We start from the raw sequence: 23048 nt of genomic DNA on the forward strand, positions 1-23048 counted from the left end.
CTCCATAGATCTAGAGGAAACTCTTGCCCTTCTCACTTCCTCATGGTTATGTTAAAAGAATTTTGAAACCATGATTTTTTTTCCACATACCTTAATACCGGTATTGAGCCCGTGCATGCTGCCGACTAGGAAATTGGGTTTTAAGGGCATGTTCTAGCTGATGCTTCCAACTTGGAGCATATCATTTTGACCTTGTGACAACAAATGAAACATGGCAATAGTCACTGGAAGTGCAGAGAAGCTTTTAAGCTTTTTTTTCCATACAAAAAAAAAAACTGCTGCAGGTCACGAAATAAAGAATGTATACTTTAAGCCTTTTCTCAAAGAAGACGCTTAGAAACTCTTACAGAGAGGTTTGTAACACACCGCCATTTTTGTGCCAAGTTATGTCTCCCTTTTTACTGTTTGTTGGCAGAATTTGTTTGTGATGGACCCAGACCAGCTGCAGTTTAAGCCCAATTCTAACCAATTGTACTGGAGCTTGAATCCCCCTCAGATCCTGATTGGATCATGTCCCTGTGCCATGTTCATGGTTGCAAGTTTATTCAGTTTTGGTTTCCAATGTTTCGCCTTAGTTGATGCCTGTGGCTGCAGTCAGGACAAGGCCAAAGGGTCCAGCTGCTTCCTCTGCAGAAATGATATTTGCTTCAATTACTGCAAATACCATCACACCCTCTCCCCTCACCACAACGCCAACTGCAACCCTCCTACCAGCCTGTTCCCTGATCCAGCTCAAGAATGGCTTCTCATAGCAGTCAGCCATATCTAATGCTTGTTGTTATACTGGACTGCTATAATTCTCCAAGGAGAAAGCTGTAGGGTAATCTCCCAGTACCAGATGATGAAATATTCTGTCTCGCATTTCCCGCCCATCCCCCTTTTTTTTCACCTCCTGCCCTGTCCTCACAGATAAATGGCTCTTTTAAGCTTGGAGCTGCTCGAGTTCTGGCTAGTTGGCAGATGCAGTGCCTAGTCCCCGGCCTCCAGGACAACGGCAACATGAACGGGACATCCGAGCAGGCCGACATCCTGCCGCCAAACTGTATGGTCAAGGACCGATGGAAAGTGGTGAGCAAGAAACTATTTCATCCCCTCAGTTTGTCAATTTAAATGTAACCACAAACAGCGATTGTAAAAAGTAATCATTTAATCAATTATAGAATTACTATCAGAATTTTTTTATCATTTCTAAACGTTAGTTTCAAAGCAGTTCTGTCTGATGTTTGTGTCATGTTTTAGTGACAGTCTTCTAGCTCTGAGAGAATGTAGATCTGACTCTAATTGTCTGCATCCTGGATCCCTGTGTGCCAGCTGAAGAAGATTGGCGGGGGTGGGTTTGGGGAGATCTACGAGGCCTTGGACCTGCTGACACGGGAGAATGTGGCTTTGAAGGTGGAGTCAGCCCAGCAGCCCAAGCAGGTGTTGAAGATGGAGGTGGCAGTTCTTAAGAAGCTGCAAGGTGAGAGATGCCACCTTTTTGCCACATCTCGTGTGTTTTCTATCAGGTGAAACAGCTACTGTAAAAATTCCAAGCTACAGACATTTTAATTAAGAAAAAGCTACATCATTTTAAAACTGAGTATTCTCCCTATATTTCCAAATATCAAATTTAAACACCCCAGGAAAACAATATATGACTGCATCTTATGTTTCCATTAGAATATTTACACAAAGAAACCTCTCACAGTTTTCATAGTAACACTGGACATACAGTCAAATTTAATAAATAAGAACGTGCTTTCCGACGAGGCTTCTTTGTCAGATTAAAAATACCTTTGAAAATAATAACCTTTAAGCAGGTGGTAAACATACTTGACATTGTCCTCCACATTTCTTTATTAAAAAGATTTTTCTCTGATGCATAAATCTAAACTTAAAGGTCACATTTTCATTAGATCTAAGTGGAAAATCATTGGTCAACAACATTAAAAGCCTGAAAACATCACTCTGTGTAACCTACATAAGTGCTTTACTTAGCAATTAAAGTTACTGAAATAAAGTCAAGTCAAGTCAAGTTTATTTGTATAGCACACTTCAGCAGCAAGGCGGTTCAAAGTGATTTAAATCATGAAAATATAAAAACATCATAAACACATCAAAACCGTCACTGGTTGTGAGACCAGTAACAAATATTAAATTTTGTCAGGTGAAAACATCAATACCCATCAACCTGTTATTATGGGCTGAAAGCAACTCTAAACAGGAGGTTTTTCAGTCTTGATTTAAAAGACCTTAGTGTTTCGGCTGATTGACAGTTTTCTGGACGTTTATTCCAGATAAGTGGAGCATAGGAACTAAATGATGCTTCTCTATGTTTAATTCTGGTTCTGCTGACTCTAGTTTGTTCCTCTTTAGGTCCAAAGATAATAACTTCAGTTTTGTTTCTGTTCAGCTGGATAAGGTTTTGGGACATCCATGTATCGATTTGTTCTAAGCATCCGTTCAGTGCGTGGATGCGTTCAGAGTCACCTGGTGACATCATAATGTAGATCTGTGTATCATCTGCGTAGTTATGGTAACTAATCTTGTTTCTTGTTTTAACCTCAGCTAGTGGGAGCTTATAGATATTGAACAGTAGGGGTCCCAGGATTGAACCTTGAGGTACCCCACATGTGACTTTTGTCCGCTCTGATGAGAAGTTACATATTTACACAAAGAAGTCCCTGTTCTTTAGATAAGATTTGAACCAACTGAGTGCTGTACCAGTGCCTGACCCAGCTCTCCAGTTGTTTAGTAATATATCATGATCAACAGTGTCCAATGCTGCGCTGAGGTCCAATAGAACTATCACTGTGGTTCTTACATAGTTTGTATTTATGTGGATGTTTTGAGCCCTTTGACGAGGGCAGTCTCTGTACTGTGTTGAACACGGAAACCAGACTGAAAAACATCAAAGCAGTTGGTCCTTGTAAGGAAGCTAATTAGCTGTTAAAAACACAGCTTTTCAATAATTTCACTGATAAATAGCTGGTTGGAGATTGGCCTGTAATTTTGTAGATGTGATTTGTCCAGATTGTTCTTTCTTCATTTTTTAAATACATTTTTAATAGTTGCTGTTTTTAAAGCCTGGAGGAAAACACCTGATGAGAATAAAGGAACATTTCAATAATTTTGTAATTTTTTTGTATATGACTTTTGTATTTAATCCTGGTCTGTATAGAAATGGTAATGCACACTCTAAACTGGTCAAAACGGAACCGTGCAAATGAAGAGTAAGCAGGCCAAGAAATAATCCATGAGGAACACCACAACTCATCTGGACCGTTTACATAAGTGTGCAAAACACTGCGTTGAGACCTTGGTGTGGACCTTTGTCTCTAGAGGATGCAAGGCGACACACGTGTCTAAACGATTTAGCTCTCTGCTGTGTTCTGTGACTACCTCTGTGGATTTTTGATCTTGTGTGATGCAGAGTGGTTTGTATAAGCATGGAAAGCCAAACATTCAGCTTTTCCACGTTCTAAATTAAATGCAGAGAAAATATCGGTGCATGTTGCATAACAGGATTATATCACCACAGAGCTGAAGTGTTGATTGTGTCACGTGTGTGGATGTTAAGGCAACATGTGACTGGCTGGGTTAGAGATGAGTCGGCCAGCCTCCACTTTTTCAAGGAGGCATTTCAAGCTGTTGGACTGGAGCAGCTGGCTGGCTGTTCATGGTCCATCAGTCCTCTTCCTCCTTCACAGACATTAAAGGCTGTCTCCTGCAGGTTACAGCAAATATTCTCACTCTTGATGTGTGAATTATTTAATGTCAAATGAATGAACCACATTTAGTTTCTTTTTATTAGTGTTCCAGTTCGTTGTCCATGTTAATGTTGGCAGTTAAGTAGGTAGATTTATTTTTTAGCGACCCCTTAAATGGAATACAGTTATGTGAAAACATGAAAGAAAACAACAACAGAGGATGTCTAGTCTTACTTATATTCTTTATTTAGCCAGCTGAGATTGTATTTCATTCAACTTGCATGGAGAGTTTCAAAAGTTGGTACATGCACGCATAGAGATGGAAAAAAGTTAAGATATGTAAAGTTGTTGAACATAAATTATCTATTTCAAGGAACATTTCTCAACTTATTGGAATCTACAGAAAATGTGTATTTGCTCACTGCATAAAAATAATTGTGGGCTATTGGTTTGCCAGTTTAGCACCCTTATCTTAACATGAGATAAGGGTGCTGATTTACAACCATCAGCTACGACTCCCTTTCTATCTTTCAGTAGCTTCCTTTACTGCTTACCTAAACTCAGTAGTTATCCTGCTAGTAACACCAGTTTAGCTTTTTTCTGTTTCCATATGCAACCCTACAGAGATGCATGGAGTTAAATGTGTTGTGTTTAATTCACCACAAACCTGCCCTAAACATGTTCTTGTTGGTGACTTAAGGCACAACTTGCCCACATATGAACTAACTAAGACATGTTGACAGTAGGGATGGGAATCGATTCAAATTTCTAGAATCGATTCTGTTTCGATTCTCAAGATTTAGAATCGATTATTTTTGATCCGATTCCATCCAATCTCAAATTGGATTGCTGGAATTGAGCTGTTACCTGAATTACATGACTGAGTAGTTAAGCAACATATTGATACAAGTATTTACCATTGTATTAACATTCAAAAGAAAATGAATAAAGCAATGGTAGTTAATGGTGGCTGTAAGGACCAAACCCTCTCCCTGAATGTTGAGACAGTTGCGTTCACAAACATGTGGGGCAGAATACCCAAACTGATCCAGGGTAGAAAACAGAGGATGCCAGAGATATCTACAGCTGCTGTTTCAGTTCAATTCAATTCAAAAATACTTTATTAATCTCATACACTAAATATGGTCACTAAACGGGTGCATTATTAAAAATATGACATTAAAAATTCACCTCCCAGAGGGAAGTATGAGCCGGTAATGGTGGTTCACACATTTGAGTTCACAATGGAAAATGAATTTGAAAAAATTTATCATCAGTTAAATGAATCAATCTTTATGAATTAGTATCAGAATTGATTCAGAATTGGAAAATCATTTTTTATGAATTAATATCAGAATTGATTCAGAATTGGAAAATCTATTTATTTTAGCACAGCCCTACTTGTCACTTGCACTGAAAGGTTGCAAGTGTTTCTCCATCTATTTCAATCATAGTCAGTTCCAGCCAAAAGTTTAGATTTCATCATCATAAGCCTTTATGTCATATACATTTAGTGCTTTCAATGCCTTTTTTGTGCCAGGGGTTTCTGTTTGGTCTCCACCTTTCAGTCCATATTAATGTAAATCTGTCTTCATTAAGAAGTGCAACCATGATGTTCCATCAGCTTCCATATTATAGGTACTTTTTCTTTTCTTTTTTTATCTTAACCATTTTCCTTTCACCTGATGGGGACAGTTTGGGTCTGATGACTAAAGCTTGGACACAGTTGGGTTGCTCCACATGACAAAATGACCCAAATTATCAAAACTGGTTTTGAAAAGAAGAAAAGCACCAACCTATATATTTAAAAGCTGTGCCAGGAAACCAACAAATTTAAATGTGCTAATTTCTGAATAAAAGAGTGATCATATGTGCCAGAACCTTTTATTGAGTGGGTTTCTTCTGCATCTCACTAAGGGACGGTTACCAAAATATTACTCAGAGTATACGGATATCACAGCCAGTATTTATCATTATGACGCCATCATGGAGTTGAAGAACATCTGCCATAAATGTAGTAATCTGTAAACTTTTCTTACTTATAACTTTCATTGCAGATGTATAATCATCCACAATGAATAAAGAATAATTTGACTGCATAATTAGAAGCTAATAATTAATAGGAAATGAATAAATTAAGCCTAAACATTAACCGGATTGTTCTTTGTTTTAGTTCTCATTGCAGTTTCAACTGACCCAAGGACAGCAGCTGCCTTTCTTGCTGCTTAATGCATCTCTGCATTCACTAATTAGTTTCAGTGAAAGTCTTTCTGATGTCATCTTTTTTATAAGTGTGACTAAGCTGCAATATGCAAATAAAAAGGACTAACTCTGCCTCCTCTGTATTGCATCTAGTTAGGAAGACAAAGTGTCAAACTAACTGAATAAAAATTTTTGAGACTTGGATATGATGATTTATCCACAATCACTATCAAGCTATTTCTGGATAATCTTCACCTAAACTAGTGCACTTTCACATCTCCCACAGGTGCTGGGTCCCAGGTATTAAGTGTTCACTTATATACAGTAATCTTATAATTTATTTATTTATTTATTTATGTTGTGTCACTTTCTTTTTTCAAATATCACATTACACATGTCAGCTTACATAATAATATATATGATTTAGCAATGGCATCTAGGTGTTATTCGAATGTATCTGTTGCTTTATGTCTGTTGGTTGTGCTGTTCTTTTTGTGTCTCTTTCCAGGTGATGGAGCAGACAGAGGACGTTTTATCATTCTCTTCCTTTTATCTCCTCTTTCTTTCACCTCTACTCTTTTTTTTTTCTTTTCTTTCACTTTTTGTTCTTCCTTTACTCTCCCATTGTCATGTCCATATAATTTGAAATTCTCCTTGCAGGAATAACAATAAAGCTATTTACAAGCATAAATCAAGTGGAGCACTATGGCGAAAGCTGTTTGCTCCACTTGTAAAAGCAAAATCTGTCGAGCTCCATCTGGCATTGAGATATCAATTCCTATTGCCATAGTGCTAGACAGGACACTGGAAAAAAAAAAAAAAAAAAAAAAAAAAAAAAGGATATGATGATTTAAGCTGTTTTTAATTGTGCGTTCCCAAAGCGTAATTCAATTTACAACACATGTTCTTTACTTTCAGGTAAAAATCACGTCTGTAAGTTTATCGGTTGTGGAAGAAATGACAAATTTAACTACGTGGTGATGCAGCTTCAGGTGAGTCACAGTGTGTGGGCGACTTTAAACAGTAGGCTGACGACACATGTCAGCAGCACATTACACCTTTTAATCTGCATAAGTATGCTGTGATATTGTTTTTTTAAGTGCTTGATAAAGTGTACAGTAGGCTACAGTATTATTGTGTTTTTACATTGCTCCTAGGACAAAGACTCAATATGACAAATGTTATTAGAATTTGGTGAAAGAAAACAGAAAAAAAGGAGGCTACTAAAGCTCAGAATGTGTGTTTTTATTGACCTGGAACAACTTTGACTTGAAGTCTATAGTGGATGGATTGTGGGCTTTTTAACTAGTGATGCACTGATCAGAATTTTATAGGTTATTTCCAATCAAAACAGTTTTTGTTAAGCTTTCACCAGCTGATACCTAATTTAGCTAATCCTATATTCTCTTTAAGGACTATGGTATAAGAAGATAATAGAACAGCTCTGAAAACACCCAAACATTAGTCTTTTGAGTGGTCAACAATTATTAATATTAGGGGCAGAGGTGATGCCTAAGAGGAGTTGGTGAACAACAGGGTTTTGATAATATTTTACAAATATTTAAAATAAAAACTAAATAATTGTGGAGTTCACAGTTTGGACTGGATTTAGCATCTAACATTAGGGATAAGCGCAGTTAGCACAACTAGTTGCAGCTAGCAGCTGTCTTCACGTGTATTCCCTGGAGAATGCAGATGGTCACCTTCTTCTGGGATTTCCAAAAGCCTGCTAGAATTTCCAAATCCACCATGTTGAGGACAGCTGGAAGCTGAGAGCTCAACAGGAAAAACCAGAAAAACTTTGTTTTACTCTGCTCAGCCTTCCTGTTATCTGCTCAAAGTCTCGCTCTCTCAGCCTGAATGAATCACAGACATGTTTTGACATGAGCGTTTAAATTTTGTGTACCTTATTGTAAAGTGTTACCCTCTTCATTGCTCAGCAACTATGTCTATACGAGGGCTGCAATAATTAGTCTATGTGATCAACATCATGGACAGTAACTAAAATGTTGATGCCAATATAGTCGAGGCGTTGCACAGAATGAGGTCAATGTTGTTTTTTACACTACATGAAATAAACCAGAAACATTTCCTCAGGTGATTTAGACTTTTGCAGATGTGAGACAATCAAACTGTTGAGTCAGAGAGCTTTTGTGTATTTTTCAAAATGTACACCCAGTAATTTACACCCAACAGCTCCACAGGACCAGCGGCACTTAGCTGCATGTTTGGAGGTTCTTTTAGGATATACATACGATCCTTTTTGTTTTTGTTTGGTCCACATTCAGTGACTCTCGGTCACAGAATGTTGAAAGCCACTAATAAGAAAGCTAATGCCAATGCAGTAATTGAAGCAAATATCGTTTGTCTCTTATTGAACAACTGTGTTGTTTCAGGGTCGTAACCTGGCCGACTTGCGGAGGAGTCAGCCCAGAGGAACCTTCACCATGAGCACCACTCTGCGACTCGGCAAGCAGATCCTGGAGTCCATCGAAGCCATCCACTCAGTGGGATTCCTGCACCGCGACATCAAACCGGTACGATGGAACAGACGCTTCCCTCTCACCTGGGCCTTGGACGTTTGTGTTCCTTGGTGGACAGTGTAGTTTTACAGCTGACTGCCATTATCCACTTTGGGATGGGAATAATCTAAATAGTTTTCTTATTGTAAAGAGATGAAAATAATGGGCTAGTTGTCATGGTTCGAAATAGAAAATGTTGTATGCACAAATTTTGTGTTTCATGAAGAGAGCTAGATCATTTATTCATCTCTGTTCACTGAAGGTTTTACCATCAAACTTTTAAATCAACGAATACATTACACAACACTAATGAAGTACTTGTTAACACTTTAATAAAACTTTTTTGAGTGGTTTTGGATGGTGTTGTTGAAAATCTTCAGCGCATTTGCCTTGTTTCCAAATAACGCTTTACCAATCTTAACCTTACATATTTCATATGTGGTAAACAACAAAACAAAGACAGAACAGATGAAAGTGAGACGATTATTTAAGAGGATTTGGGAACCTTTTTAATGTAATTAATTTGCACATTAACAATGAGAGCTGGAAAAATGTAAGAGGACAGCCTTGATCAGAGTAGTAGGATTAGGTGAGCCAGATTAGGAGATGCAAAAAAAAAAATACCTTCAGGCTTTCATCAGTCTGCCTTCAGGCTCGATCCATTGGTCTTAAACCATTAGTGGATCTTGTGCTGCCATTAGTGGTGCTGAGAAATTTTTTAGAGGGGATGACTGTAAAACAGGAAGAAGTATTGGTAGCCATTTCCTGCTGTGTTCCTTTTATCTCTGAAGACTTACATTGGATCTGGAAAGGACATCAACCAAACTTAACCGAGTTAAAGGTGGAGCTTCAGAAACCATTGAGATGTTCTAATTGATATGCTAAGTGGTCCAACTAACAATTGATACAAGCTAATAGCTTATTTTGATCTATTGCTCTGCAATTTGTTTCTTTCAAACCGAAAAGGTTGTAAAGTACTATGTGTACTATGTGTGTAATAATATTTAACAACATATAAACGATAGGAGTGAATAATCAGTTTTTAATAGCGGCTATCATTAAGTGTTATATGTAAGGTCACCAAATTGGATTTTGAAGTTGTGTTGGGTCAGACTGTTTGATCTATGGAAAGATTTTATTCCAACTTAAGACTTTGTCATTTCAACATCTGAATAAAAGGGAAACACATAACACTGTATTCATCCATCAGTCAATTCCAATAAATTGGAATAAATATGTTAATTAAAGTAACTTTTATTTCTGCTTCATAACATGTTGCAGATGTCTGTTGAGATCATAGTACTTGGCAACTTTGGCATTTACTGAAGTGTTGCTTGTAAAAAGTCTGAGAACCGCTGTTCTACATGCTAGCTAATGTTTAGAGAAGATGTAGAGTATGAATGCAGTAAAACTAAATAATGACAAACTGAAAAAATACATTCTAAATAGAGCAAGAGTTCACAAAGAAATGTAGGGAGTTGTAATTATGTTCAGACATTACATTTGTTCTCTTCTTTCCTGCCAGTCGAACTTTGCGATGGGCCGGCTCCCCTCCACTTACAGAAAGTGCTACATGCTGGACTTCGGTCTGGCTCGTCAATACACCAACACCTCTGGAGAAGTTCGACCGGTAAGAAACCATGCATAGATGGATGGATATTGTGCAGCAGCTACTTTGTCTCAAACCATATCTGCTTGTTCACTGAAAGAATAGAAGGTATCTATTTAAAGGAGCAAAAAGTAATAATGACACCAAGTGTTTCACATCGTGCAGCACATACACAACAGCCTGCCGCTGACAATAGCCTATAACATTTCCTCAATGGTCCGTTGCCGCTGTGAAACCCCATGGTATTTTTACCTATACAGGATAGGTGTATGGTTCTTTTTCTGGTCAGTCTGCTTCTCTTACATGTTTGCAGGCTGCTGCTCTTTCCCAACATAAAATACCAAATGCTGCGCTCTGTTTTGGCAACCCTTAGAACTCTCATATGATTGGCTCAGAAACCAGGAAGTAAACATGGACTTCACACTTCACCAAAGTAGTTCTGCATCGTACCTTTAGGTTTGAAATGAGAAAATCTTGACAAAGGCATTGTTGATGGAGAGGACTGATTATTTATAGATGCTACTTCCATCCCAGGTGACAAATAAGAATGATTTTGGCAAACTTTATAGCACATTTCTTACTTACAGGTCCTTTACCTTTCATTCTGTGAATTCATCCGATTGCAATCTGGACAGCAGCACAGATAGCTTATCTGGGACTCTAGATGTACTGTAACACCAAACTCAAAGCTCTGTTTCCTAGTTCTTTTTTAAAAATGCTTGTTTTATTTTCTACATTTTGTTTATTGTGTCATCTACTAAGAAACAGCCGCTAGTTTCAGAATCATAAAATCAAGCAGTCAACAAGGTTGTGGCAAATAGAACTCTGTACCTGGAAATTATATTTAAGATGTATGCTTTGGTCTTGGATCAAACAGTTTTTTTAGATAGCCTCAGACTTTAACATGAGGATGCCAGAAACCTCACTTGAGTTTAAATATAGTCAATTTCCAAAGTGTTTTTGGTTTTATGCTTCAGGATTATACAAACAGACAAAAGCGATCTGTTATCAAGTTCAAGTGGAAGAATCTTTATTATCCACTGAGGAAAATTAATTTCACAGCAACAAAGAAACAAAAACAAGAGGTGCCAATAATGTGCTAAAAATCAGGACAACAGCAGCCTGTGCATTACTTCTTCAAGTTCCATATTGTGCCAAGGTCCGTTCACACTGAACACAAACAAGGCGAATGGAGCGAGTAATTACATGTTATCCCTATGTAAAGGTGCGTTCAGGAGCGAATTAATGGTCCCCGCTGCAAACGAGGCATTTCGAGCAATGCGAACGGCAGGCATCGGAATGCACAATTTCGCTCGAGTTCAACAATCTGGACTTTTCGGTCAATTTTCGTTAAGGGTCCTCCTGGTCAGTTTATTTAAGCACAACATTTTTTTTCTATATGTCACAAATGCAGACAGTACAATTAAGCTGTATTTCTATTGAGAAATTATGGATTTACTGACCAAAAACGCCTGCAGTTGGTGTCCAGGACGGTGATCCATCCCCAGAGCTCCTCATACTGGGACCTGAAAAGACGGAAGTACTCCTGGAAGCGACTGTCATCCAGACGCAGCTACAGGCGGTGGTACTCACCGAGCTGGTGCGTCCACCAGGAGCGCAAACGCAGTTTATCAGCTTTCCACATTACATACAGCAGTGGCTCGCTCAGTAAAATCGTTCTCTGCCACGGTGAGTTGAACAGACAAGAGGAAGCGGATAGACGCTCCTCCTTTTTGATGACGCGATGAAGCGGGCTGGTGGGAAAACTGGCTGAGCTGTCAGTGAGAACTGTTTGTGAGAGAGAGGCAAAATGTCAAGTGACCAGCGGCAGGCAACCAATGGGAAACATGTATCTTGTTTGCATTCAGTGTGAACATAGCTTTAGAGTCCAAACAACACCAGTCCACGTCTGCAGCTGACTGTATGCAGAAGCATTTGGATCAGCACAGCGACTGAATCTCCCAGAAAATACACCTAAACCAAAGCACCTCCAGTGATTCACCGGTAGAGCTACTGTAGGCATTTGGCTTCTGCACGGAAAGCTGCAGTGCAGCCGACATGCACTCTGGTGTCAACCGAGCTGTGTGAGCGTCAGCACCGTCCTGTTTAGCTTTGCCACATGGGTGTAGCCTCCTAAACCTTATGTGCAGATCCAGAATCAGGCTTTGTAGATGTGAATGTCGTAAAAATGTAAACAACAGAAACTACAGCGTCCATGGCTTCGCCCCACTGCGCCTGCCCTGTGAATATTTCTTGTCTTTTAATGGCGAAGCAGTGCGTGAGCACGCACAGAGCAGAACTAGGTCTCACCTTTTTGGGTTTGAAATGGCCTCTCATACAGTTCGTCATATTAGATTTATTATGTTAGGTAAGGCCGAATTCCTAAGACATTTTGCAAATTAAACAACCCAGTCTTTTTTTGAGAAATACATTCTTAGCTAGTAATAATAATAGTAATGCTATGTTGAAGTTGTAGACAGTAAATAATATATTTATTAAAAAAAATAAAAAATTACTTTGGTACAACTATTGATGCCTTGACTTTTACCTGGTAAGCTAGATCAAATCTAGTTCTAAACTCAATTTAATTGGTAAAAGGAATAACTCTTCAATGCTTGAATGATAGTTCTTAATGTATTTAATGGTATTTTATATAAGGAAGAACCTCCTCCCTGTCTTTAAAATGGGTGTGTTTGCTGCACTGCAGCATCTCATCACATTACTGTCTCGTCCTTTCTGCCATCCTGACATCCTGTGTGTCGGTGAATCAGTGCAATCAATATCAAGTCTCAGGGATTGTTCAGACGCCTGTAAAGAACCGGACTGAAAGCTCTTTGGAAGCTCTTTGTTAAAGCAAGAAAATGCAGACATAGACCGGATGTAGAAGTTGGATTTTCGGGGTCTTCATTATTAAAGGACAGGATGCATGTACACGTTTTTACTGGTTTTAAGGAAGAGATGGCGTTATTAGATGTCTCTGGTCTAAGCGAGCCCAGCTTTGAGTCTCTTTCTGCTTCATCTCCCATTTATTTTCTTTCTATCAGACTGAACGGTGAGTTATTTTTAGCTCAGGGAGTACGTGAGGTGCATCCATCTACTGTTCCCTCTCCTCTGCTGTTCTCTCCCTCCTCTTTCAGTTCATTTCCTCCCATCTTCATCCTCTTTTTCCACCTCCTTCTTCCTCCCCAGCTCTCTTAAACCTTCCTATCCCTCCGCCCCTCCTTCCCTCACCTTCTTCTCTTATCATTTCTCCCTATCGCTCCTCCTGCAGTGTTGTGTTGCGTCTATTGCAGCAGTGAGATGAATATTTGATGCTTTAGCGTGCGTCACTGGGCGAGACTCTGAATGCTGCGCTCTCCTGCCTCCCTCCCTCCCTCCCTCCGCCCGTCCTGTATTCCCCAGTCATCCTCTTCCTACAGCTGAATCAGCTTCAGTCCAATGAACCCAGTGGGTTGTTCTTTCTCTCCCTTGTTCTGCCAATCCTGCTCTCGTCATCCTGTCGCCCTCCTGTTTATGTCTGTCCTCTGTCGCTCTGTCTCGTCCATCCATCATGCTCGGTCAGAGGAGCCTGCAGTACGTCTGATGGAAGCAGCACTTCTCCTGAATGCACCCTGCTGACATTTGTCCCCTTACTGTAGCAACAAGAGGGATCGCTAGTCAGCCCTACAATCTAAAACAAAGGATGGATGAAAACTGTTACAGTCAAATAAAAACATAACCCGTTATTTGCAATAATTAGGTAATTCAGCTCGTAATATATTCCATTATAGGCCTTGTTCTTCCCGCGCGGACTGACAGTTGTTTGAGTGAAGTCCAAGGAGAGACAGCAGGAAGCTGCAGCAATCTCGCTTTTTTCTGTGGACACCTACAGCTGAAAACAGATGTCTGAATACTGTATACTGTATGGAATAGACGTGATCTGTTTTCCTCACTGGCTGATATTAAATCACACTAAACTTTAGTTTTAGGTCAATAAGCATTGCTACTGTTTGCTAAATGGGCGAATATCGACAGTTTGAATAGTTTCTTCAATTCAGATTCTTCGTAGATCAGTGGTTCTCAACATTGTAACTTTTATCGTTTTCTGTGTTCAATACATTGAAGCTGTTGTTCTTTAATCTGGGGGGGAGGGGGGGGTTTCTTCCACCTAGCTGGTAAAATTACAGAATACAGCTTTATATGAGCAGCCATCTTCTGTCTCTCTTAACCTCTCTCTTATTTATCCATCTTTCTGTCTCTCGTTTTATGTTGCTGTCTATCGTGTAAATAAGGTTATATTTTAAAGGCTACCTTCTATTCTTCCTTCCTACTTGAGTGAATGAAAATCGCTTTAAAATCTAGATCTGCCAGAGTTTATAATATTTTTGAGCATAACTTCATTCAACTTAAATTTTATTACATTTGGGATCTGCTTCTGGTCCATTCATGGGGTCTATCTAGCAACCAAAATGTATTTTCCAAGAATAAAGCAGCCATCTATTTTCAGTGATGGACTCAGGAAGGTGGATTTTTGCTTCCAACAGAAAGACCTTTGGTGATTTGTGACAATCAAAGCAGATGGTATTTTTGTAGGACATCTGAGAATGACCATAGAGCCATTTACTTGTTGAGAACGTGCTGTATTGAGCGTTAATGCTTATAATAATCCAGTTTCAACAGACGTGATCATCTTCATATTTGTATGAGGCAAACATTCTGAGTATATTGAAGTAATCAGGGCACCATGTGAAATAAACAAATGTGTCCTATTTCAGTTGTAACACAACAGAAAAAGGACTATAAATGGCTATTAGCCTGACTCGTACCTGCAGTCAACTTTTAACTACCTATGAGTCTCATATGGCAAAAATAATATGATGACGATAATATAAATCTTCAGTGACATTAAGCGTTGTACATTTTTAGGAGTTTATTAAAGGTAGAGTAGAGCAATCTTTCCAGAAATGTAAGTAAGAAATGTCCCATTTTGAATAACTGCACATGCTCAAGACCGTCTTACCTGCTCCGTTCCTCAGGGGGATCACGTCAGCAAATCTCCCAAATCCACTCTGGTCTTATTTCTTTCTACTGAAGCCTTCCAATTTTTCTTATAACCATTTGCTTCTTGCGACTCTCAGCTATTTTCAGATTATACAGTGAAAGCATTGGAGCTACAATGAATGGCTAACACCAAAGTTAACAGGCTACGTAAACTCTAGAGATGCACAGCTAGCAAGCGGAAACTAAGAAGGAACGTGCAAGCATATTGGTGTTACGTGAGCAAATCTGAATGATTGGTATGTGGGACAACCAATAGATAAGCCGATCCCCCTGGACCTTGAGGGACAGAGGGGGTTGTGGGCAGGACAAGACATGAAGGCATCTGATTGGTTCTTTCCATTCTGACCAAATGACAGAATTGGTCTAGTTTTTACAGGCCTGCAGCTCTCACAGAGATACATTTTTTTACCCCCCTTTTCCTGAATACATAATGCTACTGTCAGGATGGAAGGACCATTTCACCTATTATAACAAAAAGTGTTTCTGAACAGGATTACCAACTATAGCTTTAATAGTATTCATCATACCACTCACCACAGGTACAGACCAAACCACAGGGGGTGCTGCTGTCTCATTTAGAAGGGCTGTACTTTCTGGACAAAAAAAAGGCAAGGCTTTTCTTGCACCCTCCTGCAGTACCTTCCCTGGGCTTCCACCTACCAAGTTGCCCTGGTATTATAGAACACATGTGCACACATGTGTGCGGGAGCAAAACAACCTGCAAACCTGATTAGCTTACACTAGCTTAATGGCCAACATTCCACCAAACTCTTGTGAATAGCTTGTGAATACCAAAAATGATTTCACCCCTCGTAAACTTGAAATGGCAATTCCAGATACCAAAGAAATGTACTCTATATAAACTTGTGAATTTAAAATAAATGTCTAATTATGCAGGAATTTATTTTGGATTTATTATTTTGGTTATCCTTAACTGATTTAATGACGGAGAAAATGGTTATGTGTCTTTTTATATAGTGCATGGAAATCTAAATTAACACTGCACATTTGGAGTCAAAATTCAGATTTAATTCAATTCAATTCAATTTTATTTATATAGTGCCAATTCATGAACATGTCATCTCAAGGCACTTTCCAAAGTCAATTTCAATCAGATTATACAGATTGGTCAAAAAAGTATCTTATCTAAGGAAACCCAATTGATTGCATCAAGTCTTGACACAAGCAGCATTCACTCCTGGAGAAGCGTAGAGCCACAGGGAGAGTCGTCTGCATTGTCCATGGCTTTGCAGCAATCCCTCATACTGAGCAAGCATGAAGCGACAGTGGGAAGAAAAACTCCCCATTAACGGGAAGGAAATCCTCCAGCAGAACCGGGCTCAGTATGAACGGCCATCTGCCTCGACCGACTCGGGGTTACAGAAGACAGAGCAGAGACACAACAAGAGAGACAAAAAAGCACAGAAGCACACATTGATCCAGGAATCTTTTCTACGTTGTATGGTAATATATTATTGTCAGGGTTTCCAGCAGGGATGCAGCAGTTAAGCCCAAAAACAGGAGCAAGTGTATAAGAAGATGGATTTATTGATCTGAAAACAGGTTTATGGTTCTGGATGTGAATCACCACTCATAGCTCTAAGGGAAGAAAGAACAGGGTGGCTACTTAAACACTGTAGAGGAAGAGGGAAATTGAAACGATCAGCCAACATGCAGGGCAGAGAAGTAGGCGTGGAACCAGCAGCTACGGTGATGTCAGAGCGGGCGAAAGGCCGGGGACTCAGGGCATCACCCCCGGTCTTGTGGGGAGAGGGAGGTTTTCTGTCTGTTCCTCTTCAGTCTGTGCGGCTTTATGCCAAAGCCGCACAGACAGAAAAACTCCACCAAAAAATCTATAATCCGGAATCTGAAGTCATGGTCAACAAAAAGGCAATGGTCATTCACAGGGAGGCCGTTGGAGTTATACTTAGCACAGGGTTCAAGCGAATATTAGTTGTTGGACGTCAGAGCGAGGGTCAAATAATCCAAGGACGTGAACAAGGTCGATCACATGGAGGTAGATGAGATCAGGGAAAGACTGCTGGACTTCTACTGGCAGAAGGAGGTTTATAATCTGCCAGAGAGGAAGAGGCTGGAGAGAGTTTATGAAGTGCTGCACACATGTGGAACAGAGAGGCAGCTGGGCTTGGCACAGGTGTGCTGAATGAGGCCGATGCAACAGAGAGCAATGGTAGGAAGTACGTTGACATGAAAACCAAAGTAAATCCCTGGCATTACATGACAAAAACGTGACTTTTTGTATTTGTTTGAAAAACAAAATAATGTGCATGGCCCGTATTGCAGTTTTTCAAGCCATGCAGATGAAAACAGAGCCGTGGTTTTATAACTGCCCAGATTTGCAGCCACATGGTTGACTGTGGGTGCAGCCGACAACACCAGATTTAGGCCAGCTGCAGGTACTAGGAGTTGATTTCTATAAGGAAGTCTGAAATCAGACAGTTAAAAATGCTGTGATCCGGACCCTGATCATAGCATTCGTAATCTGTGATACATTTCTAAATCTTAATTTAGGAAAATTGGGAAAAAAATTCAATAATTCTGTTTTACAAATGTAAAGATTATATTATTTAACATTGTGTTTAAATGTTGACCATGAAAATGCAGAAAATTGCTGGTTCAATAAAACCTACTGAATTTTGTTAAAGGTGTTAATATTTCACAGATTTCTGTTTAAACAGAGTCTATTAAAAAATAACACCGCTGCTTGTTTATGTCAGTTATCTGAGTGACCAAACACTCACCAGCCATTGAGGTTTTTGTTTGTTGGATTATTTTTTAAACGGTTATTTACGTTCTGTGACTTTTCTGTTGCTTTCTCTATGTTGACTGTGTTTTATTTTGCCTGTTTTATGTTTCAGTGTCATTTTTGTTTTTCTTACAGTTCCTTTGGACTTATGATTTTGACGTGCATGCCTCCCGTTTCTCCGTCACCTCCATGAATCCTCAGGGATGTGAGTGGTTTCTATAGCTACAGAGGGGTCACAGCAACATCGCCAGCACACCACCAAGTTAAAACTTGAATATGAAAGAAACAAATTGTCTTTTTCATTTAAAAATGTTTACATAAACAATTATTTGTTTGTTCTGTAGGTAAAATCTGTGAATCAATCACAGATGGCCTTCTTCACACATCTACCACTTTGTCAAACCTAAGATACAAGAGCAAGTTTCAATAAGGGGCCAAAGCAAAAACCAAACATCTTTAAACTGTTAATTTTCTTAAAAAAAAGAAGAAAAAAACGTGTTTGCACCTTATGCATTTCTTTTGTTTTTGCTTTTTGTCAGCCTTTCATCATGTCAGATCATGAGACTGATTGCATGTACCAATAAATATGTTGAGAGTAAACGCAACAAACAATGCTAAATGATGGCACTGTGTGAAAAAGCTTTGTTAAATCATGACTAAAGTACAATTAACCACAATTAACTACCTGGTGTGGATTACTACCCAACTTGTAGAGTCATAGAAATCACCTCAACAGAACCTGTCTCACAGCATGAAGCTGGCTAAAAAGATCTCATAAAGCAACACATCATACTCAGATCTAAAGAAATTTAAGAGAAGACGAAAGGCAAATGCATCTCACACAATGAAAAAGGTCACAAAACCATTTCTAAGGTTTTGGGACATCAGTGAACCACAGTCAGAGCCATAATCCACAAATGGAGAAAACATGACCCATTGGTCAGCCTTGCCAGGACAGGCCTTTCCATCAAAATCACTCGAGTGTATCAACAATTCATCCGGGAGGTTATGAAGGAGCCTAGAACAAATCTGAAGCTCTGCAGGCCTAACTTGCCTCAGTTAGGTTCAATGTTCCTGATTCAGTAACAAGAAAGAGATTTTACAAAGTGTCCTCCAGGGGAAAGTTCCAAGGCCAGATCTACAGCTGACCAAAGACAACACAAAGACCCATCTCACACATGCCACACATAGCAAGGAAAACATTCTGTGGGCCGATGCTGCAATAGATGCATCATTTTTCAGAGATTTATGGAACTAAGAAAATTCTGAAGGACAACACCCAGCCATCAGTTCTTGACCTTAAGCTAAAGCAGACCAGGAATTCCACCTCCGAAGTGCTAAAAAAAACACCAGCATAAGGATTGTTTTAGAGTTTCATAGTCTAAATAAGGACTTAAACACACTTATATAGATATGTCTTGACATTTGGTAAAAGATAGTTTTCTTTTAAATGCCTTTCAAAGGTGGCATTTTAAACTCACTCATACTGAAAATAGCTCATAGTGCTAATAGTGTCCACACTGAGCAGTGCTGCTGCCAGCGCAACCAGGTTATTATGGTGACCTCACTGATGTGGTTTTTGAGTTTCAGTCAATGCTGATGAACCTGAAAAAAGGCAATTCCTGTCACCTACAAATTCCTCTGTGGATTTATCTCAACAGGAAGTGGAAAATATCTAAAAGTTAGCAAAGATAAGACGCAGGCGCTAAGACCTTCACTCACGTCATTATCTGTCATGTGCTACGTTTTAAGCAATATATTTATTTGGGAGTCAGTTTCAGCTTGTTGGTGTTTGTAGACAATTTGTTAAATATTTTTTATATGTTTTAACCTAAAACTGTCTTTTTGTGAAAGGCTGAAAGGTAAAGCGCCTACAGATCAAATTTAAAATTTGGTCTTCAGCATTTCTGGTAAGATGCCTTCTTTTGCCAGAATGAGTCGTAGATCAGAGAGGATTTCCTCTAAAAATGGGACTGGGCTGGAAATGAATGAAAAAAAGCAGACAGATAGCAAAAGACAAACTTACAAACACACTCAGGTGCAGAAATATCGCTCAAGACTACTTTGATTACAAACAGGCACACCTCTTTAGAAGCAATATGTATGGAAATGTGGAAGGACAAAACATTTTTTTCACATAGCTGCAAACTCATGCCAGTACACACTCAGTTCCCAAACCAGGGCTGCAGGAACTGAGTGGTGTCATCTTGTTCTCTCACCCTGGCAGAGAGAACACATTTCTGTTATTATGGAGTCAGTATTGGTCTTATGGGCGCCATTAGTTTTGGCACCCCTGGTAAAGACGTGTAAATTAAATTCATCTTTTATTGCGGTACCATGATACTACATGAGAAATTTTAGAAAACACAACTTTTAATTCAGACGGGTAAAATGCCCACGTTAAAAAATAATAGTAAATTAAATCATTTGTGCAACAATTATTGGCACCTCTACCAATACATAAAATATATGTAAGAAAATATTAAGTTAAACATCCGCTTTACCTTTTTTAAAGCTGATCAGAGTCTTTCTGTGACCTTTCGTGTGTCTGAGGTGTAAATATGCTGGGACACAGAGACCCGCCTATCTAAGCTGCTCTAGTATGGTGAATAATCTGTGATGCTGTGGGATTTGTTTCTAATAACACAAATAACTCACAAAATGAACCTTCCCAGACCCCTAAATACTGTAAAATAAAAACCAAAAGTCCTGTGGGACGGGCTAAAGAGAAGCGAACATAAGACAGGACCCAAAACTCTGGATGATGCTGAGATTGTGCAAAGAGGAATGCTCAAGCGTCCCTCACCTGTCAGTCTCCAACCTTGTGAAATCTTATAGGGGAAGGCTAACTACTGTCTTAGTGGTACAAACAAGGCGCCACGAGTGATCAGAAAAACATTTATTTCTTAAGGGATTATGTTTTTTATTGTATAGTTTGGATTTTCCCACTACAGTAACAGATGATTTGAATGTTTTCTGTACATCATTACCAGAGGTGCCAATAAGCGTGGAGTGTACCGTCACTTTAATCGGCTGAATCACAAAACAAAGTATGCTCAAACATCAGTTGATGGTACTGATGTTTGCAACTGGACCGCAGTTGCTTTGAGTGGTGCCAGTATGTCTAAAGCCCGTTAAGCCAGAGTGCCAGTTTACATTTTGTAGTGTCCACTTTGTCATTGTGCCAAACAGTAACTATATAACTATAGTTATAATAGTAGCAGAAGACTGTTGAAACCCCGTGAGATTCCAGTGTTAACATGATTCAGACATTTTGTGCGCATTAACATAAGACAGATATTCTAAAACTAGAGGACTGTGGAACAACTGCTTAAACCTTTGTGGGGACCTAATTTACTCCTTTTGGGACATGGCTCACACATTTTGACTGTTCTAATGCAAGTGGGGGGTCCCAGAAAGTGCAGTACAATAGTTTTTCTGAAAAGCTAGAGCATTTTTTTAAAATGCCACTTCTCAACAATTCTTAGTGGATGTGGGAACTTTCCGTCCACAAGACCACAACTTTGTTTTAACTGCTGCCAGTGTTTGTAAAAAAGAAAAAGAAAAAGAAGAAGATGGATTGGGGAGTTGTGATCTAGAGGTTCGCTGACCTGAATGTTGGTTAACTTTGCTCTATTGTGTGTTCAGCCGAGGACTGTGGCAGGTTTCAGAGGAACGGTCCGCTATGCTTCAGTTAACGCCCATAAGAACAAGGTCAGTCCTCCTTGATTTCTCATTTGGCTAAGGTGTTTTCTCCCACTGAATGAAATGGATAAACTGCTGAAATATACACAGCAGCTTTGTTTTATTTTTGGAAATGATCTAAAAATGATCTTAAAGTCTTTACTTCTCCTAACACGTGATGCCTTTCTGTGCCTTTCTAGGAAATGGGTCGCCATGATGACCTGTGGTCCTTGTTTTACATGCTGGTGGAGTTCGCTGTTGGACAGCTACCGTGGCGGAAAATCAAAGACAAGGTCAGACGCTTTTATCACCAATGGAGTAGTTTGATTTAGTGTAATTGCAAAACAGCAATTTTGGATAATCATATTAAAGGAGATTTATTATTATTTTATCATGGTACTAAATGACATAAGGATAAAAAAAATATTGGAATGAAGATTGAGACTGACATTTGAGTGTCTGTTCAGGAACAAGTGGGCCAGATTAAGGAGCGTTATGACCACCGGATGCTGCTCAAACACATGCCTTCAGAATTCAATATTTTCCTGGACCACGTCCAGGCCTTGGATTACTATACCAGACCAGACTACCAGGTACCGCATCAGCAAGGACAATTACTCTGTTAGCAGATGTAATGGTGGCACTGGAATACACATTTATGTTTTGTTTTTTAATCTTCTAGCTGTTGATGTCAGTATTTGAGAACAGCATGAAGGAACGAATCATAACGGAGAACGAGCCCTTCGATTGGGAAAAGGGAGGAAGTGATGCCACGCTGTCGACCAGTGCCTCCACCCAACCACAGCACAACACCCGACCCACTGCTGCCATAGTAGGGTAAGAGCAACCTGACACCTGCTAAAGCACAACTCAGCCACATAAAATAGTGAATCTTTTAGACACAAAAACAGGATTTAAACAAATATGCTGTACATTATCCAAATAATCACCAGGATATGTAGACAGCACTATAAAACAACAAAGTTATCAGTTTATTAGCAAAACAAAAGTAGAGTATGTGTGTCACTATTATAATTCACAGCCGCTCACCAAAGCGGCGCTATGGCTGAGGTCAGCTTGTTTCGGCTTACAACTTTTAAATGTCAATCACAACTTCCTTACATCCTTCCATGATTCTGCATCAGATAAATCTGCCGTGTCTGTCTCTTCGTAACATTTATGTTTTGTTACTTGCAAAAAATGGATTTTTTTGGATTTGCACCTGAACATTTGATATACTGTGATTTATAGTCCATGACTGTTGTTCAAATCTGGGCCTCCATTGGATACACTACTATATTGATTATTCTATGCGCTAATTATAGTTAAAAAACATTTCTTTAAAAAATCTTTTACAAAAAACAAGGGAATTATTTAGCATCTGTCAGAAATAGAACTACTATTCCAGGTTTTTTTTTTAGATAGATAAACAGACCTACTTATACATAGCCATATTTCATAAATTAGAATAATGTTCATTTATTTCACTAACTGCACAAGCACACCAAGTAAACCACCTTATATAGGTTAATGAC

The 23048-nt window shown here is 39.2% G+C and overlaps 1 protein-coding gene across 2 annotated transcripts in view; it reads left to right on the top strand.

Moving 5' to 3' along the window:
* ttbk1a (tau tubulin kinase 1a) overlaps window positions 1-23048 on the top strand; it is a 52793-nt gene that overhangs the window by 16606 nt on the left and 13139 nt on the right. For both annotated transcript variants that reach the window (XM_036136766.1, XM_036136765.1), the window contains exons 2-10: window positions 910-1068; window positions 1312-1459; window positions 6810-6883; window positions 8288-8428; window positions 9939-10043; window positions 21478-21543; window positions 21714-21806; window positions 21981-22106; window positions 22196-22350. In XM_036136766.1, coding sequence (XP_035992659.1) covers window positions 961-1068; window positions 1312-1459; window positions 6810-6883; window positions 8288-8428; window positions 9939-10043; window positions 21478-21543; window positions 21714-21806; window positions 21981-22106; window positions 22196-22350 — 1016 coding nt within the window. In that variant the 5' untranslated portion in view covers window positions 910-960. The remainder of the gene's footprint in view (window positions 1-909; window positions 1069-1311; window positions 1460-6809; window positions 6884-8287; window positions 8429-9938; window positions 10044-21477; window positions 21544-21713; window positions 21807-21980; window positions 22107-22195; window positions 22351-23048) is intronic.

The sequence above is a fragment of the Fundulus heteroclitus genome, chromosome 5, assembly GCF_011125445.2.
Source record: "Fundulus heteroclitus isolate FHET01 chromosome 5, MU-UCD_Fhet_4.1, whole genome shotgun sequence".
NCBI classification, from domain to species: domain Eukaryota; kingdom Metazoa; phylum Chordata; class Actinopteri; order Cyprinodontiformes; family Fundulidae; genus Fundulus; species Fundulus heteroclitus.